Source organism: Centruroides sculpturatus, unplaced genomic scaffold (assembly GCF_000671375.1).
Source record: "Centruroides sculpturatus isolate CEXI.00-Female unplaced genomic scaffold, Cexi_2.0 scaffold52, whole genome shotgun sequence".
Taxonomy (NCBI): Eukaryota; Metazoa; Arthropoda; class Arachnida; order Scorpiones; family Buthidae; genus Centruroides; species Centruroides sculpturatus.
The window spans coordinates 378507-406047 of NW_019385745.1; the positions used below are offsets into that span (position 1 = coordinate 378507).

Consider the following 27541-nt stretch of genomic DNA (forward strand, 5'->3'; position numbering starts at 1 on the left):
TCTCTACAATTACAATACTATTAATTACTTCCAAAAAATCCTGAAGAAAAAAGAAAAGCAATCGACTTTAAACAGATTCTTTAACCCCCACAAACGGAAAAAACATGACTAATAAAAATGCAAGACTGCATATATATGTATTTTTACTATTACATATAAATAAACGTAATAAAAAAGTACATGTAACCCCCGTATAACACAACATTTCTATAGCACGGATTCACTCTAACACGGTTCGAGAATTGGGAGCATCCCACGTATAGCACGGTGCTTTTATAGCACGGGTTCACTCTAACACGGTTCGGAAATTGGGTAAAACCCTCATACAACATAAAATGTAATGAAGGGTGCGTTCTTTTATACCTCCGCGCGAGCATTCTAACTGTTTTCATGGCTACTTTGAATGCTCTTTCAACAAATAATCCATTTAATGGTTAAATTATACAATTGGCACCCTTCTTTTGCCTCTAAAAGCTCATTTTAGAATTATAGATTCCTCCACACGATACTATCGATAGCGCGGGCGCCACCATCTTTCTTTCACCGTCGCTCCTAAATGCCTACAAACCGCAGCGCACTCCCGTTGCAGAGTGACCGCTATTAACGAACGCACCCAAAGACTGTTACCAGTTGATGATGCTCATGCTGAGATCATATAAAATGAATAATCCTCTGGTAAAATATTTACTTAAATAATAAGTAAGTATATTATTACCTATGAAAAAAATGAATAATAAATCCGATTTAAATAAGGATTTAACAACATGTTTTTTAATTTGTGGAACCTAACCTCCCTTTTCGCACTAGTTCTTTGTTCCGTATAACACGGATTCGCATAGCACGGCAATTTTTTGGAACGTAACTCCCGTGTTATACGGGGGTTACCTGTATTTATTTTTTATTTTTTGAAGTCTTCGGAACGAATTAATCAAATTCCCATAAAAACCTATGGTGAATCGATAATCGGTTAACGAACAAAGTCTTGGAACGGATTATGTTCGTTAACCGATCATCCACTGTATTTGTAATTTTGAAATGCTTCCTTGGCGTAATCGCACGTCTTGTCTACAAAGTAATCATTCAGATCCGGGAGCATTATTTCTGACCATTTTGTTGTGTCTGTAGTTAAAAGAGTGCATGTCTTTATCCAACCGATCAGGCCACTCAATTCTCCCGCAACTTAAATTCATCCTGAATCTGCATGTGTGGTAGATATGTGCCTAAACTTTCCAATTGACAGGCTAAATTATTAAGTCGTAAATAGGCAAGCCAACAAATATTTTATATATTACATATACATATTCTAAAAAGAAGACTATTTATATCATTTATGTGTGATGTGTCAAATATTTAACATGTGTTGAGAACTGAATTGGATCCGGAGGCCGTATTTTAGACATCAATGGTCAAAACAGTTGAAATACAAGGTGTGACAATTAAATTCCAGGACTGGAGTAATAAAAGGACACAAAGAACATATAATGAAAAACCCTTTTAAAATGTTTCAAAGTAATCCCCATGGAGGGCAATACACTTCTCGCAACGCTTGTACAAGTTCTTGAAACACTCGGCAAAGTCACTTCCGTTGACAGCTCTGAATTCCTTGGTCACATTGCGCTGTATGTCCTCCAGATCGTCGAATCTTCGTCTCTTCAATGTGATTTTTATTTTCGGAAACAAAAAATAGTCGCAAGGCGATAAATCTGGTGAGTATGGCGGGTGGTTCAACTCAACAATGCCACGTTTGGCCAAAAACTCTTTGACAACAGTCGCAGTGTGCGGGCGGACATTGTCGGACAGCAGTACCCAGCTTCCTTTTGCTGCAAACTGAGGCCTAACCTGACGAGCTGTCTCCAGATTGATACCAGTTGTCTCTGCTATCATCCGAATAGACATTCGACGGTCATATCGCAGCAAGTCTCCGATGTTTTCGATATTTTCTGGTGTTTGAACTGATTGAGGTCGTTCAGAGCAAGCATCGTCCTCAAGATCTTCCCGACCATCCCTGAAACGCGCAAATAACTCAAAAACACGAGAGCGGAACAGGGTATCATTCCCATAAACTTGCTTGATGAGGGCTACGTCTCTGTTGCACTTTTACTCAACTTGTAACAAAACTTAATGTTCGCGTTTTGTTCCATGACAAAAACGTGACAGCACTTTCTCACAGCAATATGTGAATGAAGTACAGAAAAAGAACGAGTTACGAGACATGAACAAATTTATGCAAACAAGTAGCCAGATGGTTGAACTATTATGACAAGTTTCTGCACGCTGACACTGCAATGATACACGACCAGTCCTGGAATTAAATTGTCACACCTTGTATCTTAACATTTTTTCCAATCGCGATCCATACTTCGAAACATGTGGTGCTCATCACGTTAGATGACAACTGGAAATACCAAGTCTGGAAGAGCAAAGATTGCAATATATGCAAAGATATGTAAACAATCCCACAAGCTCTTGTATGGTTGTTTATGTTTTGTACAAGGTTAATACGTTTTTAGTAGACAACTTCAATACAAGTTTAGTGAATCATCTTTTTCAATTGATAAGATATATTTATTGTTAAATAAACAAAGTAATCTATCGTTTACTAACAATCCAACGTTGCAAGGTTCAGGCTACCTTTTCCCAACATACATGAAAGATCAAATACTATGATCGCATACTCTATTATAAATATTTTAATAGTTTTATTCTGGCTTCGTCTTAGAATTCCCGTAAAGAATACACGCGACACCACTTGTGTTTTTACTCCTTTTTACCGCTTATCTATTTCACATAGATCCTTTTTCTACCGCATAGCCCAGGGATGTCCAACCCGCTGCCCACTGCACCCTAGACTTTTTAGGTACATTTTCATTTATTTTGGTAAAGTATGTCATAAAAATTATTTTCGTTTCACTGGATACACTTTTAAGTCGTAATGACATAATTAGTGCTAGAAAAATTGTTTTATCTAGAAAACTGTTATGCATGTGGCATTATGCATTATGAATATGTTATGCATGTACTGTACATATTGTTGGGAACAATTCTTTTCGTGCATGAAAAACATCAGAACTGCTAAAAGAAATAGATTGAGTGATTCCCATTTAACTAACATTCTTAGAATTAAGACCAGTACCATAAAGGAAGATATTGACAAAAGGAAAGCAATGTCAAAAATTGCATTGAATTTATTTTTATCTTGTGTAAATATAATTTTATTACTGTCAATAATACAGTATCTTTTGTAATTATATATATTTGTTATTAAAATTTGATATTCATATTTTGAACTTTTTGAAAGCATATATTTTATATAAAGTACCTTTGTGGCTCGTTGAAAATAAGTAAATTTCTAATTTGGCCCATAAAGTAAAAAGGTTGGACAACCCTAGCATAGCCAGAAACATGAACAATGTAGAAGACATGCTTCAAGTCCATTTTTTACAAGTCATAAAACATCTTGTCGACGATATTATATAATTCTTATTAGTTTGTAAACTCGACTTTACATATTCTATTGCATTTCAATTCTTTCGCACTTTTCGCAAAATAATTTTATGGCAATATTCTATATTCCGGCTCGGTTATTATTAGGCCTATATTGTTTTTAAATTTTTATGTTTTAGCATTATACGTATTTAATATTTTAAACATTTTTGTGTATTCTGACTTATTCATATATATAAATAAGTCAGAATACACAAATATATATATATATATATATTTGCGGTTTTCATTTATGTTTTATTATGTCGGTTTATTTTATTTTTATGTATCTTATTTTTTTTGTTATGGGTCTTGTTATTTATCAGAGAAAGAGATCTGCTGTCCAGCGACATTTCCTAATGTAGATGAAATAAATAAATAGAATTAAAAATGCAAGTGGAGATTAATAGTTTCACGCCTTCTAATGTCACTGTCACTTGTAGCATATCAGACAAAGTGAATTCATTTTGGAAATACAAATAGTCCCAGACGTAAAGAAAAGTTCCCTTCTTGTGATAGATTCATGGAGCGGACACAAATATGAATTCATATACAAAATTATTCGGTCAAGCATGCCAATACACCAGAAATTACTTTAAAAATCGTACCAAAAAACTGTACTTCTCTGGTGCAGTCTCTTGACACATCTTTCATCGGCAGTTAAAATACTTCCCCAGAGAAATTATTACAGGACTAGAGGTATTCTTCAACGCCAAAGGGGTACACAACAATGATAATTGGAACACACGCAAAGGTGTTATCAAAAAAAGAAAATTTGCAATCTTCTTAACTTTCATTTATCTGCTGACATTTTCAAACATGATTCGTTACTCGTAGTGTTCGTCTGGGCTACTGACTGGTAGAGAAAAATTCTTCAGCGTTCAAGCGTGCTTCAAATTTACAAAGAACTACAATCTAGTACAGTCGACCCCCCTATAAGATCATTGATTTTTCCGTTTTATCTGAATTACATGTTGTACGAGTCACTTAGATTTTACAAATACGTGTGCCGGACTGTGAATGGCTCACATATTTGTAAAATCTAAGTGACTCGTACAACATGTAATTCAGATAAAACGGAAAAATCAATTATCTTATAGGGGGGTCGACTGTATGTGATGCTACAGATTGTGATTAAAATACATTTATAAAATGTGCCCACTGTCTCAAGTGCTTATGTGTGCACCATCTCAAATGTATGGATTGAAATCCATTATTATTTCTGCACAGCTTCTTTCTTTTCTGAGTAAAGGATATTAATATTAATTTGATAGTCAAAAATAATTCCTACTGAAAATCTACTAGATGCTAATGTTCTGATTGGGACAATAAATAAAATAAACTCACCGCAGGAAATGATTTCTTTGATTTACTGGTTAGACTTCATTTCCCCTGAACACTGACAGTTCAATCGTGGATACACGCCTCGTCAGGACAGACTGGCCACGCGGAGTTTTCCGGCTTTTCTTCACGTCTTTAACGTCTAAATAGGGCCAGTTACGCTTAAAAGACCTCCCGGAAGGCATTAAGGAGGATGCACACAACCGGCGCGGCAAGGAAAAGCGGCAGAATAAAGTCACTTTTTCTCGTCGCAGAACTCGATTTTGTGCCGCTTTTCTCGTGCCGCAAAAGTTGGTTGAATTCTATCTTTTGCGGCGACCGCCGTTAAAACGCATTACTATCAGACAATAACAGTTCGTCTGGTAGTCACACGAGAAAATACAATCACGTGGTGTTTTAATGGTGGAAAGTTCGATGCCGTTAACCGCAGTGACGTAGTGAACATAACTGGCGCCCGGGGCACGACACTTTATCGACGCCCACCTCCAGAAACAAATCTTGTTTGTCTTGGAGACCATTTGGCGCCCCTCCGCGAGTGGCGCCCAGGAAGGATAGACCCCTTGCTACCCCCTCGCTACGCTAGTGGTTAATCGAGATATCAATAACTAACATCAGAATAAAGAGGAAAGGATAATAAATTTAACACAAATTCTACACAAATAATCATATATAATTAAATTCAAAGAACAAAACAAATCATATATAATTAAATTTAAACAACAAAACAACCGAATCTTACTCGAAATAGTATTCTTTATCGAGGGATCTTAATTAATTGAGGAATAAGCGTATTTTGTATACAAGTTCTTTCTCGATCAAGAAAATATCTCTAATCCAAAATCTGCGTTCGAATCTTCGACAAAATCTTCTAGCTAAATAAAGCAAGCCGCACAAAACAAAATTTGTAGACACGTGGATAGCGGTACTACAGTGGCTAGAATATATTTTAGCCACTGTAGCGGCACTGTCGATTTCGTTCGCCATCTTGAATACTGAACGCATGCGCCAAAATGTAAAGCGGATTGCCGCGTGGCGAAGATGCGTTTTCGACACCGCTTTTCCATGCCGCTCCGCATGTATGCATTTATTCCTCTTTTATTCCCCGCTCCTAGCGTATGTCCAAGCAGTAAGCTTCGGCCGGAAAAAACGGATCGTACGATCGCAGCATCGGAGAGAACAAACTGGATTAATATGGAGGCTTTTAGCTAAAAGCCTCCATATTAATCCAGGCAACGAATAGAATAGAATAAAATTAACTTTGATGTCATTAATATTCGAATTTTATAGAAGATCGAAATTACAAAATTATTAGTATCATCACATGGTATTTAAACGAGACTTAATTTTTTAATTATGAGTGGTTGTTTGTTTTGTGTATATATATATATATATATACAGTACAGTATCGATTATCCNTTGGACGACCACCTGTCTAAAAGACCACTTTTTGAAGGAACTGTGGTAGGTCGCCATAGACAGGTTTTACTGTATATATATATATATATATACACATACAGTAAAACCTGTCTATGGCGACCATCTGCGGTTCCTTCAAAAAATGGTCTTTTAGACAGGTGGTCGTCCAATACAAGTGGACCTGTAATAAAGTATTTCCGTACGTATTTTGTGCACTTTTTAACCATTTCTACTGAAAAGCAAAACTCGAGGTAAGCAAAAATAAGCGAATTTTTTCAACGATAGAGCTATATTGGTATTGTATTTTATTCTTATCGGATAACCCGATTTACAGAAGTCGTCATGATATTATAAGACAGATTTAATACCAATATTTTAAAGATTAATACAATAGTCGTATTTTCTCGATTATAATGCACACTTTCTTTTTTTCCGACTTAATTCGACTTGGTACGTCATCGATATACAAGCGCGTCGTATCTCTTCATCATTTTGGTTTTGGTTTTCGTTAGTTTAATCTTATTTTAACTTTAAAAATACTGTATTTTTTAATATTTAATATTTTCTTAAGTACAATAAGAAATATTATTAATTAATAATAAAACAATTTTAACATTTTTTCTCGTTTACGATTTTATTACAATCGCGGAATCGAAAAAGGAAGTAAAACTGATTTTTGCATTAATGCGTTTATTGTTTTTTGAATATTTTGCCTGCGAAAATTACTTGGATATTATTTTTCTAAAAATATCGTGGAAATAAGGTAGGTTGATACAGAAACTATTTATCGCACGTGTACTGTATATGAGCTTCAAAATAAATAAATAAAAATAGATTTTATCAAACGATGAGATCAGCCGATTAATTGTATCGTGTACAATATTTTACACCCCCAAGGAAAATACTGTAGGTCTAGGGTAAAATAAATTTTGTTTTCCCACAGTTAAACTTCGCCGCTAATTGCTGTTGTGATAACTTTAATACGATCTTCTAACGACAGCACTTTGCATTTCGGACATTTTCCAACAAACTGAAATGAATTTCCTTTGTTGCTAGACTAATTTTTTAACAACTGCACCTAATTTCAAGGGTGGGAGAAGTGCCCGGGATGGGTTCGAATGAGAGTTTAGACTAATTCATTATATTAGGAGGTGGAAACGTTGTTGAGCCGGTTCTTACAATAGTTTAGACCAGATACATTCGCGAAAAGTGGTCGCTTATTACAGTTGTTGTATGTTGTTTCGGACCAAAAATCGATGCCCGCGGTCGCGTTACACGGGTGATCGTTTAATACAGGTAACTTATACGAAGACTCTATGGGTAAACTATTCCGTGCCAGAAATTTTTGCCCGTTTTGACAGATGCCCGTCGAATGCAGGTGGTCGCCTAAGCAGTTTTTACTGTACAGTATATATATACAACTTGTATCCCAAAAGTAAAGGTGACCGAACTCCCAATGTTCAGGGAACTGAACCGCTTGGCCACTGGTGAGCCCATTAAAGAACATTCTGAGTTAATTTAAACATGCAAAAATGTTTGGCTATTTAAGCATTTCTACTTCTTTAATTTATTCACGAGTATCACATACTCATGATTTACATATTTTTATGTTGCCCTTGATAATTAGTCAATGTTATTTTGAGGATATGATTATAGTTATGTTAATTTCATGCAGACATATTTTTATGACTTAAGTACACTATACTACTGTGATCAAAAAGTATCACGAATAGTTAGTTCATTTAAACCGCGCGCGTGCAAGAGGACGTGCGTTGTCGTTTGATACGACTTGCATCGACATCTAGCAGCAGTACGTCACTGTCTGTTTTCGTTTGCAAATAAACCAGGGCTGTGGAGTCGCGTAAAAATCTACCGACTCCAACTCCGATTCCGACTCCGACTTTTCCTTACCATCCGACTCCGTTTCATATACATCAGGGGTGTCCAACCCGCGGCCCGCGGGCCACATGCGGCCCAAGGCAAGTTCCAATGCGGCCCAATAAACGTGTAAACAAAACCGACAAATTTTTTTATTTATTTCAATGGCATAAACTCAAAGAAGACTAAAAAACTCAAAAACTCAAAGTCCTAAACCTTTATACATATTTTGTTTTTGAATGGAAAGGAAATATTTTCAAATACTTGGGAATGTGTGAATGAGGAATACTAAGGAATACGCTGGAAGGAATACTAAATGAAGCTGTAGTTGTGACTCAAAGGAATCTAGAGTCAAATTCGGGGAAAGGAGAGAAAGGCCAAAAGATAAAAAGTAATGAAAAAGGTTAAATAGACCTTGTTTTATGCACACATTGACCCATAATTTTCCAACCTTCCTCACTTCTTTACCTTTCGTCCTTTCTCTCCTTTCCGTGCTTTTGGGTCTATAATCCTTTGAGTTCCAACTCCAGCATTATTTAGTATTCCTTCCAGCGTTGCAAGATTTGGCTACTTTGCGCCAAATTTGGCTACTCTTTTATTTTATTAAGTTTTAATACTTATTACTATAATCTCGACATGCTAATCCTTAAATATACAAGTATATTTAAGGATTTGGCCAAAATATACTTGGGCCACAAGTACAGTATATATAATATACTTGTGGCCAAAAACTCCATGACTTCTTCCAATGTGGCCCAGAGAAACAAAAAGGTTGGACACCCCTGATATACATAACAAGTTGGTAAGTAAAAAGAGAGTCGGAGTCGGCGGATTTTTTGACGACTCCGACTCCGGCCAAAACACCAAAACTTCACGACTCCGACTCCGACTCCACAGCCCTGAAATAAACTTTTGTTTTGTGTGTAAAGAATAAAAATTCTGTTTTACTCTTTATTCGCTAGCGATTTTTTAAACGTCGAGTGTAATTGAGTAAAGAATGTGCATTAAATTTTGTTTTCGCAACGGAATTAACGATATTAAAACATTTGAAATATTGCCAAAAGACTTTGACGATAGTCTATCAAAAACTAGAGATTTCGAGTGATACAAGACGTTCAAGGAAGGTAGAGTACGCATCGAAGATGAACCACGCTCTGGTAGACCATCCACTTTTTAACTGATGAATAAGGGTTGTTTCACACTATGACCGACTGGACGACTGGTCCGACCCGACCGATCCTATAATCGGACCGATTAGTAGTAGAAGCATTCACATTGATTCCGATTACCGTGTATGTCGGTGGCCTATTTGTAAGGACCAATCAAAACGGGTTTTAAGTTTTTCTAATTTTTTAAAATATTTTTGTAATCTACCTGGTTAAACTTTGCGGATATGATCTTACTTCGTTTATAAATTCTTACGAAAAGTCTAAATAATACCATCTTTTTTTCATCGTTACGTCGATAATGTTTTTTAATATACTAGCTGTTATCCGCGGCTTCACCCGCGCGGAATTTGCAATTTGATAGAAATAGCCCTCCCTCGATATTTCGCTAAGATTCTGAACATTAGTTGTTACTATAAAAACAAACTCGCATCTAAAATAGTACAGTAGACGTTCTTCAGGTTAAGCCTTAATCCTCTCCCTCTCCCCCGCGAGGGAATTTCGAAAAATCCCTTCTTAGTGTGCATTTTCACGACGTACCCTAAGGCTGCGTACACACTAAGCGTTTTTAAACGCGCGTTTAATTAACGAACCAAGAGTTCTGCATAGGCGTACACACTCAAACGCGCGCTTTTGGCCAAGCGCGCGTTAAACACGCGTTTATAGATTTTTCTTAAAACGCGCGTTTTGCGGGCGTCAGCCGAGCCCTTTGAGATATATGTGCTGCCATGTTACTGTACATTCGATCGCGCGTTTTGCGGGCGTCAGCCGAGCGCTTTGAGATATATGTGCTGCCATGTTACTGTACATTCGATCGTGCGTTTTCGGGTAGAGTGGACGTACAGTACGTTGGCCGAAATAGAGAACGATCATTTCGATACTGATCTATTTATTGATGAAATCAAAAAGAGACCAACCATTGTCAAAGGATTTTATAGATATTTTAAAAGAATTAAAAAACTTGGGTTTATTTTGTCTTAGTTTTGGATACAACGTCGCAAACATTCCATGTGTCAGTCTATCTCGTAATATTGGGTGCACCCAAAATTCTCTTTGCCTCTGCCATCGTCTTTTATAGCGACGATGGAGGAGGGGCACACGAGCAATTACTTTCACGTCCATTTCCAAACTGAGCCAGTGCGTATGCTCCACTAAACGCTCGTCTAACGCCGAGCTAACGCCTGGTGTGTACGCTGCTAACGCGCGTTTAATGCAACGCAAAACTAGGCGTTTTGCGTTTAATGCAACGCAAAACGCCTAGTGTGTACACAGCCTAACTGTGTACAAAATTTCACCTCTTTAGGTTCAGCGGTTTGCTCTAAGCGATGATGAATCAATCAGTCACCTAGTCAGTCAGTCAGGACATGTAATTTTATATATCACGAGTTCAGACACGCGACTGCGCCGCGCGGTTACCTATCTCGTATACGTACACGTCTTGCCCCTCGTCACCCGCTGACACCAAAAATATAACGCTTACCTAGATGATATCTTTTAATTTATATGAATGTTTAATGGAATAATTTACAGTCTATGTCCACCCTGAAGGTCCATTCTAAATATTGGTGAAAGAATTTTTAAAATCGGATGAGTAGTTTCTGAGATTATATCCAACTCTTACATCCAAACTTACAAACTTTACCTCTTTATAATATTAGTATAGATATATTAAAGTCATACATGTTCCCATATAAAATTTAAGCAGTTATGAAAGAAATAAGGTAAAAGGGAAAATTTAAATAAATTAGAAATATACATAATGTAAAGTTATGTTTGATTGATTCGATAGTTTTCATATATACAAAGTCTGATTGGTTGTAGTTTCGAAGCTCTCATTGGCTGTAGCTCACCGACTGCTCCGACCCGACTACAAATATTTAACTTTTTAAATCTGTCCGCCTGGAACGACCAATCGGTCGGCCGACTGCTGTTGCCATGGCACCACGACTTGGAGTCGGACCAGTCGGTCATAGTGTGAAACAGCCCTAACACGTCGCTCGAATCAGCAATTTGGTGTTCAATGATCGCTGTTTAACAATTAGAGGTAGTATTGAACATGTTACAGTATCGTTTGGATCTTGTCAAACAATTTTAAAATATCATTTGGGTTTGCTGCGCGTCGCTTCTCGAGTCGTCCTGAAAACGTTGAATTGTTTTCCAAAAACAACAACGTATTCAAGAGACCGGGGAAATACTTTCTCGAGGAGAATCGTCCTTAAAACGCAACATTACGGGGGATGAAACATGGAGCTACGCTTTTGACACATAAACAGCTCAACAATTAAGTGAATAGCGCTGGAAAGTTGAAGCACGACCAAAAAGACCACGTCGAAGTCAGTCAGAAATCAAGTTTTCTTCTAATGTCTTATGCATCACAAATTCCTTCCGACTGATAAAAAATATTTGAGCGTTTTGCGTTATTTGCGTGGAGCAATTCGCAAAAAAACTACCTGATACGTAGTGAGAAAACTCGTGGATTTTGCATCACGATAATGCACCTGCTCACAATGCTCGTTCATACATTAGGATTCCGCAAACTCCGTATTCACCTGAAATAGCACCGTGTGACTTTTTCCTGTTTCTTCAACTAAAATTTCCGCTTAGTAGTCACCGTTTTGAGTCGATTGATGCCATAAAACAAAATTCGCTGCGAGTCCTGAGACTTTACAAAAGCGACTTTAAGCATGTTTCGAGGAATGGAAAAAAACGTTAGTTTAAGTACATTGCAGTGGGAGGGGGTTACTTTGAAGGGGACGAAATAAATTTTGATGAATAAATACAAATCCTGTGATTTATTTAGCCATTTTCGATACGTTTTGATCACAGATAGTTTTTTAAAACTCTTTCCTCCCTGTGGGCACTAACAGGACTTCTTTAAACAAGCCGATTATGGGTTCGGCCAGGCCCACAATAGGGCAGCTGGGTGGTGAGGGACGGGGCCCGACATTTCCGGACGAACAACCCCCGAAAAATTCGTGGGATTTTTCGATCCATCCGAATTCGATCGCAGGTCCCTCAGAGCGGTAGGCTACCACCTTGACCGCTTAGCCATCCGGCCGTTTACCACGGGCTGTTAAGTTTACCATAACTTTGGATTATTGCCAATACTAAAGCGGCCTTTTAACACATTTATTATTATAATATATAATAATAATAATTTTGTAAGGTAATTAATTAAGGGTAGAATATGTTATGCCTATCTTCGGATTATATTTTGTCGTGAATTACTTATTAGTGTTCAATGATCCTTAGCATTCACAGTGGCTGAATTTAAGCTGCGCTTTACTATAGTTTTGACAATGCCACGGGTCAGACATTTCTCTTCTACCGTTAATACTCATCCTTTCAATCAAGGATTGGGTGTCAGACTAAAAGTTAAAATAAAATTACAGTAGAGCGTCGTTTATCCGAATCAATTGGGGACTGGGATTGTTCGGATAACTTGTTTTTCGGATAACCGATTATGTACGAAAAAAATATATTAACTTATCCCGTATTGAAAATTTTCTCCATTGCGTGTCGCTTCGCGTTGAATTTTCGTCGATGTTAAGCCTAACGTAAACTTTTAAAAATAATAATCGTGGCTATTGTATCGTTAAAAATTATTCCTTTAGTTTTTACAAACAAAATAAATATATTGAAAATATAAAAACAAAAAAATACTTTAGGAGTTAATCTAGTATCAAAAACGTTCGATTCGGCAGGACACAGTGCTCAGAAAAACACCATATAAAAGTGCCAGTGCTGCCAGCTAAAACACATACACAAACATAAAAAATATTGGAGTAGCCCAAGACATAGCCAAAGATTGCAGCGCCACAGCACTAGCGAAAATTTAAATTTGCCGACTGGAATTATTTCGGATAACCGACGTTTCGGATAACTGACTTTCGGATAAACGATGCTCTACTGTAATTATAATCCGTTAAGTATCTAAACGCACAAGTCGTTTTTATTAGGCGCCAGTCTGACTCCTAATAAGAACTCTTTGTAAATGGGGACATACAACAACACTTCTAAGAAAAAAATCCATGGTTTTTTGAGCTTCGTAGAGACAAGACAAGGCATAAGGCAACTAATTGCTTTTGTAATTTTTGTAAATTTTTGTAATTTCTAATTTCCTTCCTCTTGATGTAGTCAAATCACATCACCAGAGAATAAGATGGCATACAATCTTATTCTCCGGTGATGTGATTTGACTACATATAAATGGGAGAATTTTTATTTCTCTCCAAATAGATTTACAAAAAATGTATCTACTAGTCGAATAACATATCGGATCGGATAAATAACTTTTAATTAATATCAATCACAATGACCCTTAATAACCTTAGAGATAAGTGATTAAAATCATTTGAAGTAAACAATAATCAGCATCGTATTTATTTATTTTTCATGAGATTATTTTATTTAATTTTAAACTGATTTAATTCAACAATGAATTCTACATTTGCTGGGTGCGTTTTGTTAATTGTTAATAAGCTCTACAATGAAATCAATTTTAACTTTTTTTAAAATTTAAAAAATTTTGTTATTGGATTTTCTATGATGAAAACATTAAATCCAATGACTAATATACCGTAACATTCTATTATTCGTCTGTACAGAAATATTGCATCCTGATTTATCCTTTTTCTAAGAGTATTAAGTATAGCTAGAAATTTCCAACAGATAGATATTAGCGAGGTTGCGGCCGAAGTTTTCAACGCGAAAATGTGTACATCGGACGTTCAGCGCAGCCTTCCTAACCTAGAACCTGTAAACCTAGAAGTTTGACAATGGCGTTTGGAACGTCAGTGGAATCATGCTCGACGTTCCAAACGCCATTTTCAAACTTCTAGGTTTACAGCAAGGCGGCGCTGTAAACCTAGAAGGTCTGACGTTCACATTTTCGCGTTGAAAACTTCGGCCGCAACCTCGCTATTAATGTACAGAACGGCTACAAAATCCTTATATATCCAGTTCAAAAGCTATCGCTAAGCTCACAAATATAAATTTTTACTAAGTTTATGTTCTTCTAAACGTCTTCCGTGTTGCCCATTAGAATCATTAAAATAGACCCTATTTTTAGACATTTATAAAAATTGTTATAATGCCGAGTTAAGAAATTTTCTCTTTTACAATGCAAGAAGAAAATTTTCATTTGTTATTAAGTGTAGACTACGAGGAAACCATACCATATCAATTCTACATCCACAGAAATTTGTCGTTGAAATACAGTGGAACCTCGGTATACGACCTTAATCCGTTCCTGGTGTTTGAACTTATACCGAATAGGACGTATACCAAACCAACCTTTTCCATAAGAAGTAATGTAAAAATGATTAATCCGTTCTCATGTAAAAAAATGGCTGGCTTTAAACACCTGGCTTTCCTCGCTAGTTTCTGCTTGATTTTTCATGAGATCAGCATGTATCCTTTTAACTTTCTCGCAAATAATTTCTTCTGATACGCTGTCGCAGGCACACTGTTTTTCAGTTATCCAAAGCAAAAGCAATTTCTCGACATGATCTAATGTCTTCGATCTCTGTTTAGAAATTGATTTAACCCCTTTCGCAACGTTAGCAAATTTAATAATGTCTTTATTTTTCACGATTGTCGATATCGTCGTTCTCGGAATACAGAATGCAACAGTTAAATCTCGTTAAATCTCGAACACGCGTGCCACCTTCATATTTCTCAACTTTTTTTTCAGTTCCGTTGTGATTCTAGTCATTTTTTTATTTTTCTGTTGCCCTTTGGCAATTCATGATTAATAAAAATAATAAAATGTTACTTACAAACTAAAATCAGAAGAAATTTAAGAAAGTTATAAACCGTAGCACCGCGAACGTCTAGTTTAGTGTAGTACACCGGTAGTGCTACTTGTTCATAGATGCCGCGTATAATTGAAGTCGTATACCAAGCAAAATTTGTTTCGTCCAAACAGGACGTATTCCGAATTGGACGTATTCTAAAGCAGACGTATACCGAGGTTCCACTGTATTCTCTAAATAGGACCACCCAAGTTACAGTGTCATGTATGGAGACGTTGTTACTATTCCTTATTATTAAATGACTCCATATTATGAAATTCAATTTAAATTACAAAAATATTTGACAATGTAGGATATAAGTAATAATGAATAAAAAAAAATCATTACAGATTACATTTTGTATTTTCAGTACGCTACTGTTAGTCGATATTTTATATTACTTCTGGCAGATTGATATAAAGATTATGTCGAGTAATTAACCTTTATTAATTGATAAGAATTGTAAGCTGTTTGATATATTCGTTTAACGTTTAACCCTACAATTAACTTGCCCATTCTGTAAACACATTACTAATAAACAAATAAGCTGACCATTCCATAGACATTAACTAGTCCGTTCTATAGAAATATTATGATACTATACTATTATTTATTAAACAAGCAATTATTTATTGCGACATCGTCACAATGCCGGGATGCAATTTTTAATCATATTTTTAATTTATTTAATTAAAAATATATGCTCTCCACCTCAAATTAGTAGCAGCTTGCCTCTGTATTTTCCTGCTAGCAATAAAGTCGTGCCGGTCATCTAACACCTTTCAAGGAAAATTTTTTTTAAATTAAATAACATGACTTTCGGTGCAAACCGAAGTTCATATCTAGTTAATCGGGGCCTCCTTCCTCCAAGCTCGTCAGGTCTTGTCTCGACTTTCATCTATCTAATTTCTTTCTCGATATTAAGAAAGGACAGACAGCCAGACGGACGACAGTGGGAATTTGTAGGTCTACTGTTTTATCAAATTGTAGCCTAACGAGATAAGAAAGCTATAATTTTATTTTAAATGTGACGATATATATAATCTCTAGAATTTTTCACATTTATATTTAGATATACAACCTATTTAACTAACCTATTATAAAAATAACCTATTAACCTATTAATAAAAATTAAGTTATCATTAAAATTTTAAAACAAAAACAAATATATCTACTTATATTGATTTTATAGTTATTAATTTTCAATATTTTTGCAGAAATTACTCAATGATTCTAGAAGATACATAAAATAATAATAAAAATATTTAGTCTTAGTTAAAATAAAATAAATAAATAAAAATTTATGCTATAAGAATTTTTTAACTCTAAATTAAAAATCCAAAANAATGCCGGGATGCAATTTTTAATCATATTTTTAATTTAAAATATTCATTTATTATTTATTTCAAAGAAAAATATTTTTCAATCTAACTTTATGTGTTTAATTAAAACTGTAAAATATACTGAGGTTCAAGGTCGCAATCAAATCGCGTTACAGGCTAAAAAATAACAAAGTGACTATTTATACATACAATATGTATACTCAATTGGCTATTTAATCCTTTTAAAGCTATGGCGTAAAGATAATAGTTTTAATGTTATTTATAATTTAGGATATTCTAAATTGCGATTATCGATATCCTAATCATGACATCGATTATCGAGAAATGAGAATTAAAAATAACATTGCAAAAAAATTTTTTTCCAGCTGCATGGGATATTTTTGCTGAATTATATGTTTAAAAGATTGGCAATTCTAAAAATGACTTCCGTAACACCCCATCACGTATACGTTTTTTGCAAAATAAAAACAAATTTTTGATAAAAACTCTTGCTTATTGCAATGAACTAAATATATTATATTTTCTTACAACTAATCAAAATATTGTTTCTGATATTTATACACAATTTTAGGTCTACTCCTTTTTATTATGACACCTTTTCTTCTTCTCTTTGATGCTTCTCCGAACTCGTTTCCGATTTCCTTCTCTGGTTTCTCGATTGAGCATCCAACAGTAGTCAGCTAACATATTGACATCCCATTTTCCTTGGTAACGTCTCTCGATATCACGGACATCCTGGTGAAATTTTTCACCCTGTTCTTCACTGTAGGCTCCCAAGTTTTCGGGAAAATAGTCAATATGGGAGTGTAAGAAATGAACTTTTAAGCTCATCTTGTATCCTCAAGCTTCATACGCTGTCAGCATGTGTTGTACAATGGTTTTGTAGTCAAGGTCCTTAGTATTCCCCAAAAACTTATGCACTACATTCTTGAAAGAGTCCCATGCTTCTTTTTCTTTTATCCCATTGTTTCCAAAAAGAGGGGATCAGATAAAGAGGATGTTGACTTTTCACTGTGTATTCACCACAAACATAACAGAAGCTGTCGGGAAAAATTACACAACCTCTGCAAGCCATATTCCAGAAATAAAAATACAAGCACAGTAGCGCTCGAATGCTGGATATAAACTGAGTGTGGCATTACATGGCCAGCGAGATACTCAACTTATTTAGCTTGTTGAAACATGATCTAATCCAACAGCAGGTTGTTTATATTTATTCCTAGTATCCCAGATAACATGTCGAAACATGCTCAACCTCACCAGTAATATTACTCACTATCAACTTTTAACCTGTTTCTACACGATCATGCAACCTTTCTCCTAAAACTACTTAACCCACCTCCCCCCACTACTACTCTCTTCAACCATAAACATATTTATTTATTTATTACCAAGTCCAGCTATAATTGATAGAATTAATGTGAAAAGTCTTCGTTTTAAGGCCACTTTAAAAAAAATACTATATTTTAAGTTAACTAGGAATTTTACGCTAAATACAAACAAAAACTTGAGTGTAACAAAAATAATTGACGAGATGGAATTTTTTTTTGTTTTTTTTTTTCGTTTTTACCAAATTGAAGTCTATAAGAAAATGTGTAAAAATCCTATGCAGTTTTTTACTTGCAGACTTGTGTAATGGCATTGAGGAAAATCTTGATAGCAAAATATCAAAATTTTATAATACATCGGTGGAAACATGTTCTTCTTCATTTTGGAATATTTTAGTGCACCATGTCGTCATATTCTTATGATAAGAAAATATAATAATTTGGAGATATTTTCAAAAACTTGCTTTCATGCAAGACACTGTATATTATTTCATTGAAAATGCACTAAGTATGGATACAGGTGATGTAAATGTAGACATCGATGATCATATTGAAGATGAAACTTCAATATGATTACTGATGATTTTGATTGTCCCAACAAAATATTATCGGATAGGGAAAAATTTAATACGGCACTGGCGATAACTAAAAATATTGCAGATATTTTGTCTAACTATGGAATGCAAACTTTCAATAAATATGTAGAGGAATTAAAAGTAATAGAAAGCAATGCAAGAAATGGAATTTCTCTTTTTGAACATGAGAGTGGGCTTAGCAGTGCCGGCCAGAGGCAAGTTTTAGGATGGAGCGAGATCCTATTATGGCCACCCCTTGGTTGCCCCTAATTTATACCCTTTAATTTTCTTTACCATTGAGGCACCCCATAGGACTTAGCACCTGGAGCGGCTGCTCCGTTCGCCCTATGGTAGGACCGGCTCTGGGGCTTAGTACAATTGAACCAGAAGAACCTGAAGAACAAATTCGGTCATATAACGAGCCCCGTTCAAATCAATCAAATATAAACTTAAAATTCAAAACTAAAATTAAATCCAAAGGACGTCCGAAGAGAAAGACTAAGCAGACCACACTTTACNTAAATTTTTTGGGAATAATCCGTATAAACTATGCTATAAACAAAAAATTGTAAGATTACTTACCGAGTGTGCACCGTTCAACGTTGCCATTGCTTAAGCTTGTTTTCGTCGCGGAGCAGCGCACCAAACGGCAGCCGCAATTTCTTATAAGTTATTTTTCTGCTAAAACTTTGTTGAACTTTGGAGACATCATTAATATAAATAATTTTTATGGCCTTGAATAAGAAATGTTTTTTTCACAAGAAATGTATAAAATTACAGTACTGTATTAGACTTACAGTACCTAATTTACATACTGTACAGATGATAGTAAATGCAACTTACTCTCCTAAACTCTCCATAGCGTGGCGCTGGACGGCGTAAAGTATATATATATAATTATAATAAAGTTACAATAAATTAGTATATAATTATATGTACAGTACCTAATTTATATATAATACTGTACAGATGATAGTAAACTCAATTTACCCGCCTAAACTCTCAGTAGCATGGCTCTGGACGGTGGAAAGTAATTCGGCTGCCCAATGATGTTTTACCGAATTATAGGAGTTTTTTTTAACATGTTTGTACAGATACTGTTGCAATTTTTTCGCCGTCATATAGGAATCCGAACTATAGGAACCCGTGTTATGGGGGGTTGACTGTAACTACATACAGATTGAGAAGATGGAACTTTAAGTTTGTTTTTTTTTTTTTTTTCAGGTTTCAATGTGTTGAATAATGTGTGCCTTCCCACAGTGGACAATGCTGAATGTAATGTACAATGGCACAATTTACATCATGAGACTATGATTGTTGTCAATTATTGCAATAAAATCCCATTGTTTAAAATAGCTTCTACTATATGAACACTTTCTTTTTGGCATGATGAAGTAAAAGGAAACTTCAGAGCACGAGTCCAGAATTTTTTCCACTCCATTCTGATTCTGTTGCAAAAGCAACAAACAAGTGATATTAGCTATTAGCAGTAACTACAAGCTAACCAATGCCATATGTCATTGGGCTAGATAATGGTTTAATTTAAATAATTAATTAAACTAAATAATTTATTTCGTGTTCTTAACGGCTTTAACATAATTTCAAATTATCTTATGCGTTCTATTCTGCATTCGATTATTTTTGTTTAAAACTTTTGGTAAATTTCTGTAATCGCCTGAGGACGACGACAATAAGTTTGTTGAAAGTGCTAGCGATAAAAAAACACATGTAACGCTGAACTCAGTGTATTTGTTTTTGTTGTTATTAAATGGTTATAATACTAGTAAATGAAACAGTTTGGTACTAGAGAGAGGCATTAAGTGCCAATTATAATTATTATTAAATAATTTAAATAGTTCTAAATTATTTAATTAAAAATTATAATTATTATNTACTTCATAGTTTATTGATTACTTTATTGAACAACATTGTAACTGAACTTTAATAAATAAAACTATAATTATTTATAATCGTGTAGTTATTATCGAAATATTAATTGTAATAACAGCGCATACAGTCAGGATATAGGAACATACAGTCAGTATGTATAAATAGCCAACTGAGTATACATACTGTATGTATAAATAGCCACGTCCAAAAATAAACGCTTTTTAAACGCTAAAATAAACAATTTTATACTTATTGTAATATTTTTGCAAAATTAAGTTGCCTAAATTAATTGTTAATTAAAAATTTTATTTATTACAGTATTTTTTAAATCGAATCAAAATTAATACTTGGCATCAAAAGGGTATAGACTATTAATTTGAAAACTAGCCAACAGATGGCAGCACACATGTTCGTATTATTTCTTAATTATTTCTACAGTTGTACAGTATTGAATTGACGACTCAATTTTTTTACTCAACGTTTTGAAAAAATCCAAGATTTAAAAATTAATTGCACAAAAAATTTAAAATTTACGTTTTATTCTATGTAAGGTTACGTAAAAATTACAATTTAACCGAAAGAGTATATTATCAGCTCAGAGAAGTAGCAATAAACTTACTACTGGAAAATCTATTGTGCCATTTTATCGTCATAACTACATAAATAAGGAAGAAATATTAATTTCATCAAATATATAACAAATTTCTCAGAATTTTTTAAAATTTAATATATAAGAAAATATATAGGATTATTATTAAATAAATATTCGAATAAATTATATATCAGGCTCTAAAACTCTTGTTTCTACATATAGTGATTATTTTTATGTGAAAAAGTAAAAAATTAATAAATAATATATTAATTAATAATATAATGTGAAATGCATATCACAATTTAGTCGACAATAGTAGTGAATGAACAGCTTTCAAAAATAATTAGCAGTAAAATTACTATTTGAATAACTTAAGTATTTGAACCTTAAATACCAGTAAGTCAAAGAAAAATGAAATTTTTATTAAAAAATTTTTCTAAAATTTGGAGATTGATCTGAAGATTAAGTTTCTCGTAATTTCATTTTATTAATTGATAGGAATTGTATGTTGCTTCTTATATTTCTATACTCATTCTACAGACATATAACTGGACTTTTCTTTAGGCATATTGATTGGCTATTCTGTAAATATATTAAGTAAGATATTCCACAGGTACAGTACATCAACTATCTTATTTTTCAAGCACATGGTACTACCTGATATTATTTTTATACAGTAAAACTGCTTATTGCATTACTCATACAAGAATAATACAATAAAGACTGCCAACAATACACACTTTTCGCTCCGATCAAGGTCCTATTTTAAAATTAATTCTTCGGGAAGTTAACATAAAAAAAAAAGGTGATCTTATACATAAAGTGTGTGTATATATAATTATATTAAAGGTGAGCAATCTCACTTAGATATAGTTGATACTGTATATGTTTGAAAGTGAATTTATTTATGTATAGGCCTATATAGAAAATATTTTATAGTTTATTCTTATTTTATTCATATTTATACCGAGCTGTGTATTGTGGAACTAGCGCTAAGCTATCAACTTTGTATGGGTTACAAAGATTACAATGTAACCAATCAGAATTTAATTATGTTCAAATTATAATATTAATTGTTTTGACTAACTGAAACAGAAAAAAAAGGACACGTGAAGTTTCATACATATGTAAATAATTATAACGAGTGGTGTGATTGGATGAAATAAAAACTTTTAATTAATGAACAATTTTTGTGTTTTTATTAAAATTACATCAATTTTTTAAATTTATATTACAAAATTTTGCAGAATTTTAAAGTAATTACCATTAATTTAAGTGTTTTTTAAACTTAAACGAGTATAAAACTTTGTGCAAAAAAGTTTTAATTACGGTTAATAAACTATTATTACGAATATTTACATTATTCTTATTATTTTTATTATATCAAACTGTTAGATGACTAATTGATGATAGTATAAAAGTCGAAATTTCCTTCTTACCACCTCACGTCATCAAAGTAATCATCAATCCACGTGGTCAAGGTCAACCTCGGCCGCTTAAAAATCCCGTAACAAAACAGTTATATACGCGTTAAACGAGTATTTTCCTAAATTTCGAATTTATTTGTATAATAATTTATATTAAACAATATTATCTAAAAAGAATCGTACACGTGTAAATTGGATTTTTACCAACTACGTCATCAAGTCCGGAAATTCAGAAGGATTGGATGTATTTCATCTATACGGAATGTATTTCGTCGAGTAAGTAAATAGTTCGAATATGTTAATAACATACGTATAATTACAAATTACGGTAGAAGTTATCTTTATCGGTATTTATATTTATAAAGTTATAGTTTAGTATTTCGTTCCATTTTCCCGGTGTTAAATGTAAATTAGTGATTAAGCGCATTAATCTCAACAGTAGATTTGAAGAGGTGGACGTGGATCGGTCGCCATCTTGTCACATGTTTTCTTCACATGACTTGGTTGTTAGTCCATTGATCAATCTTGGTTGACTTGCTGGCAAATTCAAAACTATTGACTCAAACACACACATGGATATGTTAGATCAAGCCCTAGATACCAGGTAAGAATAAAAACAATGGTATAGGCATTTCTTCACTAGCATATCATTCTGCTATGTTGTCACCACGCCTTTGATCCTGATTTAAATCTAATATTTTTATCAATGTTAAGCTTTCTCATTGAAAGTTTATTAAGTTAACCACATAATGATGAGTAAACTATATAATGCCTTTTTACCAGAATTTAGGCGTTATTTTCCCCGATATATCCTGTAGTTTTGCATTTATACTTCCTTGAATAAGCAAATGGTACACGAAGCATACGCTGTAGAAAAAATATTCCAATTGAATTGTTTTGATATGATAAAGAAACATTTAATCTAAAGAAGTGCATTGCATTTATGTGGAAATTTTCCTTTCTTGAGGGATTTATTGCTTCATTTTGCTATAATATTTCATGATAGTTTTCATCTTTATAAATCTGTTTAAAATTCTTCATATTATAATGAAAAGGAAAATAGAAAAATTCTATTTTAATTAAGTTCAACAAAAAATGATCTTATATGTAATTTTTTAAAATTTACTTTTTAGAGTCTCTTTTAGGAATTTAATCTTTCTGTTTTAAATGTGGATTATATAGTTTATTGGCAGTTTTATACGGATGCCATTATGAGTAAATAGGTGCAATGACTAATATTTATGGTGATTGCATTTGGATTTACAATGTTTAAAATATGTTTCATGTTGTTCAAAATAAATTTAACTCTTTCTGTCTATATAATCAATTTATCTTTTTTTTTAAATCTGTGTTTTTTTTTTTTTCGGAAATCCGGCAGTCCTATTTGCAGCTTTCTCTAATGTTTTGAGCAATATTAGAGAGGTTTGTTTTCAACATGAAAATGTGTATGTTGGATGTTCAGCAACGCCTTCCTGTAAGCCTAGAAGTTTGACAATGGCATTTGGAATGTCAGTGGAATCATGCTAGACGTTCCAAATGCCATTGTCAAACTTCTAGGCTTACAGGAAGGCCGTGCTGAACGTCCAACGTACACGTTTATGTGTTGAAAACATTGGCCGCGACCTCTCTATTGATTTTTGAAACAGCATGACTATATTGGAAAAAATTTAAGGCAATCTGATCAGACAAAACTAAGTATAATCTGACAGAAAACATTTTTTCAAGTAGAACAAAACAATAGCATTGTAATTTGACCAACTTTCAACCAAGAAGGGGAGCATTTTTAATTGAGTAATAAAACATTTTAGAAGTGGGTATGCCTCACTCCTCTCCTAACACCATCCCAAAAAAGTAGTAATGTTTCACTATCCTGAACTTGAAAGAAAACCTATCAATCTCCAATTACATAAACTTCAGTGTTAATCAGTTAAACTTCAGATAATTTTTAGCAAGTTGAAATTTGGTGTGTTTACTTTTATGAATTTTTAGGTCAAATTACATTAAAACAAACATTAAAAAAATAATTTTCTTCAATTCACAAGTATTTTATATTGTTAGAAAAAATCAAAATGCAGAAATTAAAAATGTAATTGTAGTTTTTGATGTGCTAATGATGATTTCACAATAAAAAATGATAGCTAAATGCTGGATACTGGATATATTGTTTGTATTCAATCACCCTACTCAATAGCCTAATCTTTTGCTGGAGTTTAGGCTGTTGAGTAGGGTGAATTAATTTCATAATTTTAGAAAAAGAGTAAATGGCATCTAGTACAAGTCATGCAACTCATAATGTGCATTTAAACCATGTAAGTAAAGAAGGGTTTAAATGTTGATTAGCCATGAGAAAATGCAGCTATTAACTTTAAGGATATAGACTCTTTTCCCTGATTCAAAGTTGATCTACAAAGTTCAGTCTTGTAACTCTTTCACTTTCCTCTTTCTCTTCTGTAACATGAATGGCAATCACCTATTCTGAGTAACTTTTCTGTTTGAACTATTTGTTTTAACAGCTTCATTTGAACTGTGAAGGTCAGTTAGCCTGAACATGACTGTTCAACACAGATGAAAATTACTATATATGTATATAATGTATACATATACATATACACAGATGAAAATGTTTATTTTCATGTAGTTTTGTATTTTCTTGCTGGATATTGGATCTATGCAGTGTTTGCTTCAATAATGATTTTGTCTTTTCCATCAATTTCCATTATTTTTACACTCCAATATATGAACAAAGCTGTGTACAGAATACAAATAGACTTTATTTAAGACAGAATAAGAAACTAATTATTACTATAACTGTAATACACGTTGATGAAATACCTACAGAAGAATGCGTGATATTATGCAAGAGATGAGCAGGACAGCCAGTCCCCTACATGACATCATTTAAAATCCCTTTCAATTTAAAGTAAACATTGCTTGGTTTCATGGCACTCTCAATTGCCAAAATTTGTATTGCAATTATATGTGCAGTGTGTGGTGCATTTTTTAGCATTCAAACCACAAGACTGAAATGTTTTCATTTAAAGTTCAACAATAGAATATGGTGTTTAATATTTGAGTGAACTAACAGCTATTTTATTTACATTCTATTCTGGTGTGAAATATTGTATGATAACATGAAATATCATTTTGTTGCTGTGATTGGAAGCATCAGTAGAAACAGAATAAAGCTTTTTATTTTGTTGTTTATATTATTAATACCATCTTTCATGAAATTGGAAGTAATCTAAAGGCTGTAGATTTAGTTCTAGCACCAGAAAACTTTGCAGCAATTGTTGAATTGGGAAATATTGTATGGAAAAGGTTGTTAGTCAGTAGTATTAAACGATTGGGGGTGCTTAATGGTAATATATGCAATTGTTAACTCGGCTACAAATACTTTATCTTCTACTGTTTCTTTAAGAAATACAGTCAACCCCCTATAAGACAGTAGATACATTTCGTTTTTTATGAAATTGATGTTTTAGGAGACCTTGCCAATCAAGCCCGACACATGTGAAGTTTACAGACTATGGCTGTTTGAAAGGTTTTCTTCCATAAAATTAATCGATTCCTAGACTAATTCGACTCATTTCCAAAATACGTATATTTTTTTGGGAATAATCCGTATAAACTATGCTATAAACAAAAAATTGTAAGATTACTTACCGAGTGTGCACCGTTCAACGTTGCCATTGCTTAAGCTTGTTTTCATCGCGGAGCAGCGCACCAAACGGCAGCCGCAATTTCTTATAAGTTATTTTTCTGCTAAAACTTTGTTGAACTTTGGAGACATCATTAATATAAATAATTTTTATGGCCTTGAATAAGAAATGTTTTTTTCACAAGAAATGTATAAAATTACAGTACTGTATTAGACTTACAGTACCTAATTTACATACTGTACAGATGATAGTAAATGCAACTTACTCTCCTAAACTCTCCATAGCGTGGCGCTGGACGGCGTAAAGTATATATATATAATTATAATAAAGTTACAATAAATTAATATATAATTATATGTACAGTACCTAATTTATATATAATACTGTACAGATGATAGTAAACTCAATTTACCCGCCTAAACTCTCAGTAGCATGGCTCTGGACGGTGGAAAGTAATTCGGCTGCCCAATGATGTTTTACCGAATTATAGGAGTTTTTTTTAACATGTTTGTACAGATACTGTTGCAATTTTTTCGCCGTCATATAGGAATCCGAACTATAGGAACCCGTGTTATGGGGGGTTGACTGTAACTACATACAGATTGAGAAGATGGAACTTTAAGTTTGTTTTTTTTTTTTTTTCAGGTTTCAATGTGTTGAATAATGTGTGCCTTCCCACAGTGGACAATGCTGAATGTAATGTACAATGGCACAATTTACATCATGAGACTATGATTGTTGTCAATTATTGCAATAAAATCCCATTGTTTAAAATAGCTTCTACTATATGAACACTTTCTTTTTGGCATGATGAAGTAAAAGGAAACTTCAGAGCACGAGTCCAGAATTTTTTCCACTCCATTCTGATTCTGTTGCAAAAGCAACAAACAAGTGATATTAGCTATTAGCAGTAACTACAAGCTAACCAATGCCATATGTCATTGGGCTAGATAATGGTTTAATTTAAATAATTAATTAAACTAAATAATTTATTTCGTGTTCTTAACGGCTTTAACATAATTTCAAATTATCTTATGCGTTCTATTCTGCATTCGATTATTTTTGTTTAAAACTTTTGGTAAATTTCTGTAATCGCCTGAGGACGACGACAATAAGTTTGTTGAAAGTGCTAGCGATAAAAAAACACATGTAACGCTGAACTCAGTGTATTTGTTTTTGTTGTTATTAAATGGTTATAATACTAGTAAATGAAACAGTTTGGTACTAGAGAGAGGCATTAAGTGCCAATTATAATTATTATTAAATAATTTAAATAGTTCTAAATTATTTAATTAAAAATTATAATTATTATTAAATTTATTAAGAGATGGCACCTAATACCTCCCTCTAGTACCAAATTGTTTCATAATTTATTAGTAGTATTATAGCTATTATCTAGCCCACGGGTTCCCAACCTATGGGTCGCGACCCAGAAGGGGGTCGCGACGGTCTTTCTGTGGGGTCGCCAACTTATACAGTTAACTAAAAAAAATGTTCACTATAATGCAATTTTTATTTTTAATGGTGTCTTGAAGTTTGAATAATTTGGTATACAGTCGATCCCCCTATAACACGGGTTCCTATAGTTCGGATTCCTATATGACGGCGAAAAAATTGCGACGGTGTCCGTACAAACATGGTAAAAAAA

At 33.6% G+C, this 27541-nt stretch overlaps 2 protein-coding genes across 6 annotated transcripts in view; one reads left to right on the forward strand and one right to left on the reverse strand.

The window, feature by feature from the left end:
• Positions 1-1494: 1494 nt before the first annotated feature.
• Positions 1495-17253, reverse strand: LOC111641714. The gene is made up of 2 exons (XM_023387924.1): positions 17018-17253; positions 1495-2005 (listed from the first exon to the last, which is right to left on the reverse strand). The coding sequence occupies exons 1-2, from the start codon at positions 17251-17253 to the stop codon at positions 1495-1497; spliced, it is 747 nt and encodes a 248-aa protein (XP_023243692.1).
• Positions 17254-22263: 5010 nt separating this feature from the next.
• The window catches only part of LOC111641721 (upstream stimulatory factor 2-like), a 109346-nt gene continuing 104068 nt past the window's right edge, over positions 22264-27541 (forward strand). For 3 of the 5 annotated variants that reach the window (XM_023387928.1, XM_023387931.1, XM_023387929.1), the window contains exon 1: positions 22674-22838. In XM_023387928.1, the coding sequence (XP_023243696.1) occupies positions 22807-22838 (32 nt within the window). In that variant the 5' untranslated portion in view covers positions 22674-22806. Of the gene's footprint in view, positions 22511-22673; positions 22839-27541 lie in introns of those variants that run through there. The other 2 variants (XM_023387930.1, XM_023387932.1) reach the window with 2 other exon arrangements.

Bases quoted from the DNA above. Each gene is read 5' to 3' on its own strand.
- LOC111641714 (XM_023387924.1), bottom strand. From the start codon at position 17,253: ATGAGCTTAAAAGTTCATTTCTTACACTCCCATATTGACTATTTTCCC. The intron at 2,006-17,017 runs GTGTCATAATAA...TGCGCGTTTCAG, and splicing joins ATCAAAGAGAAGAAGAAAAG to GGATGGTCGGGAAGATCTTG.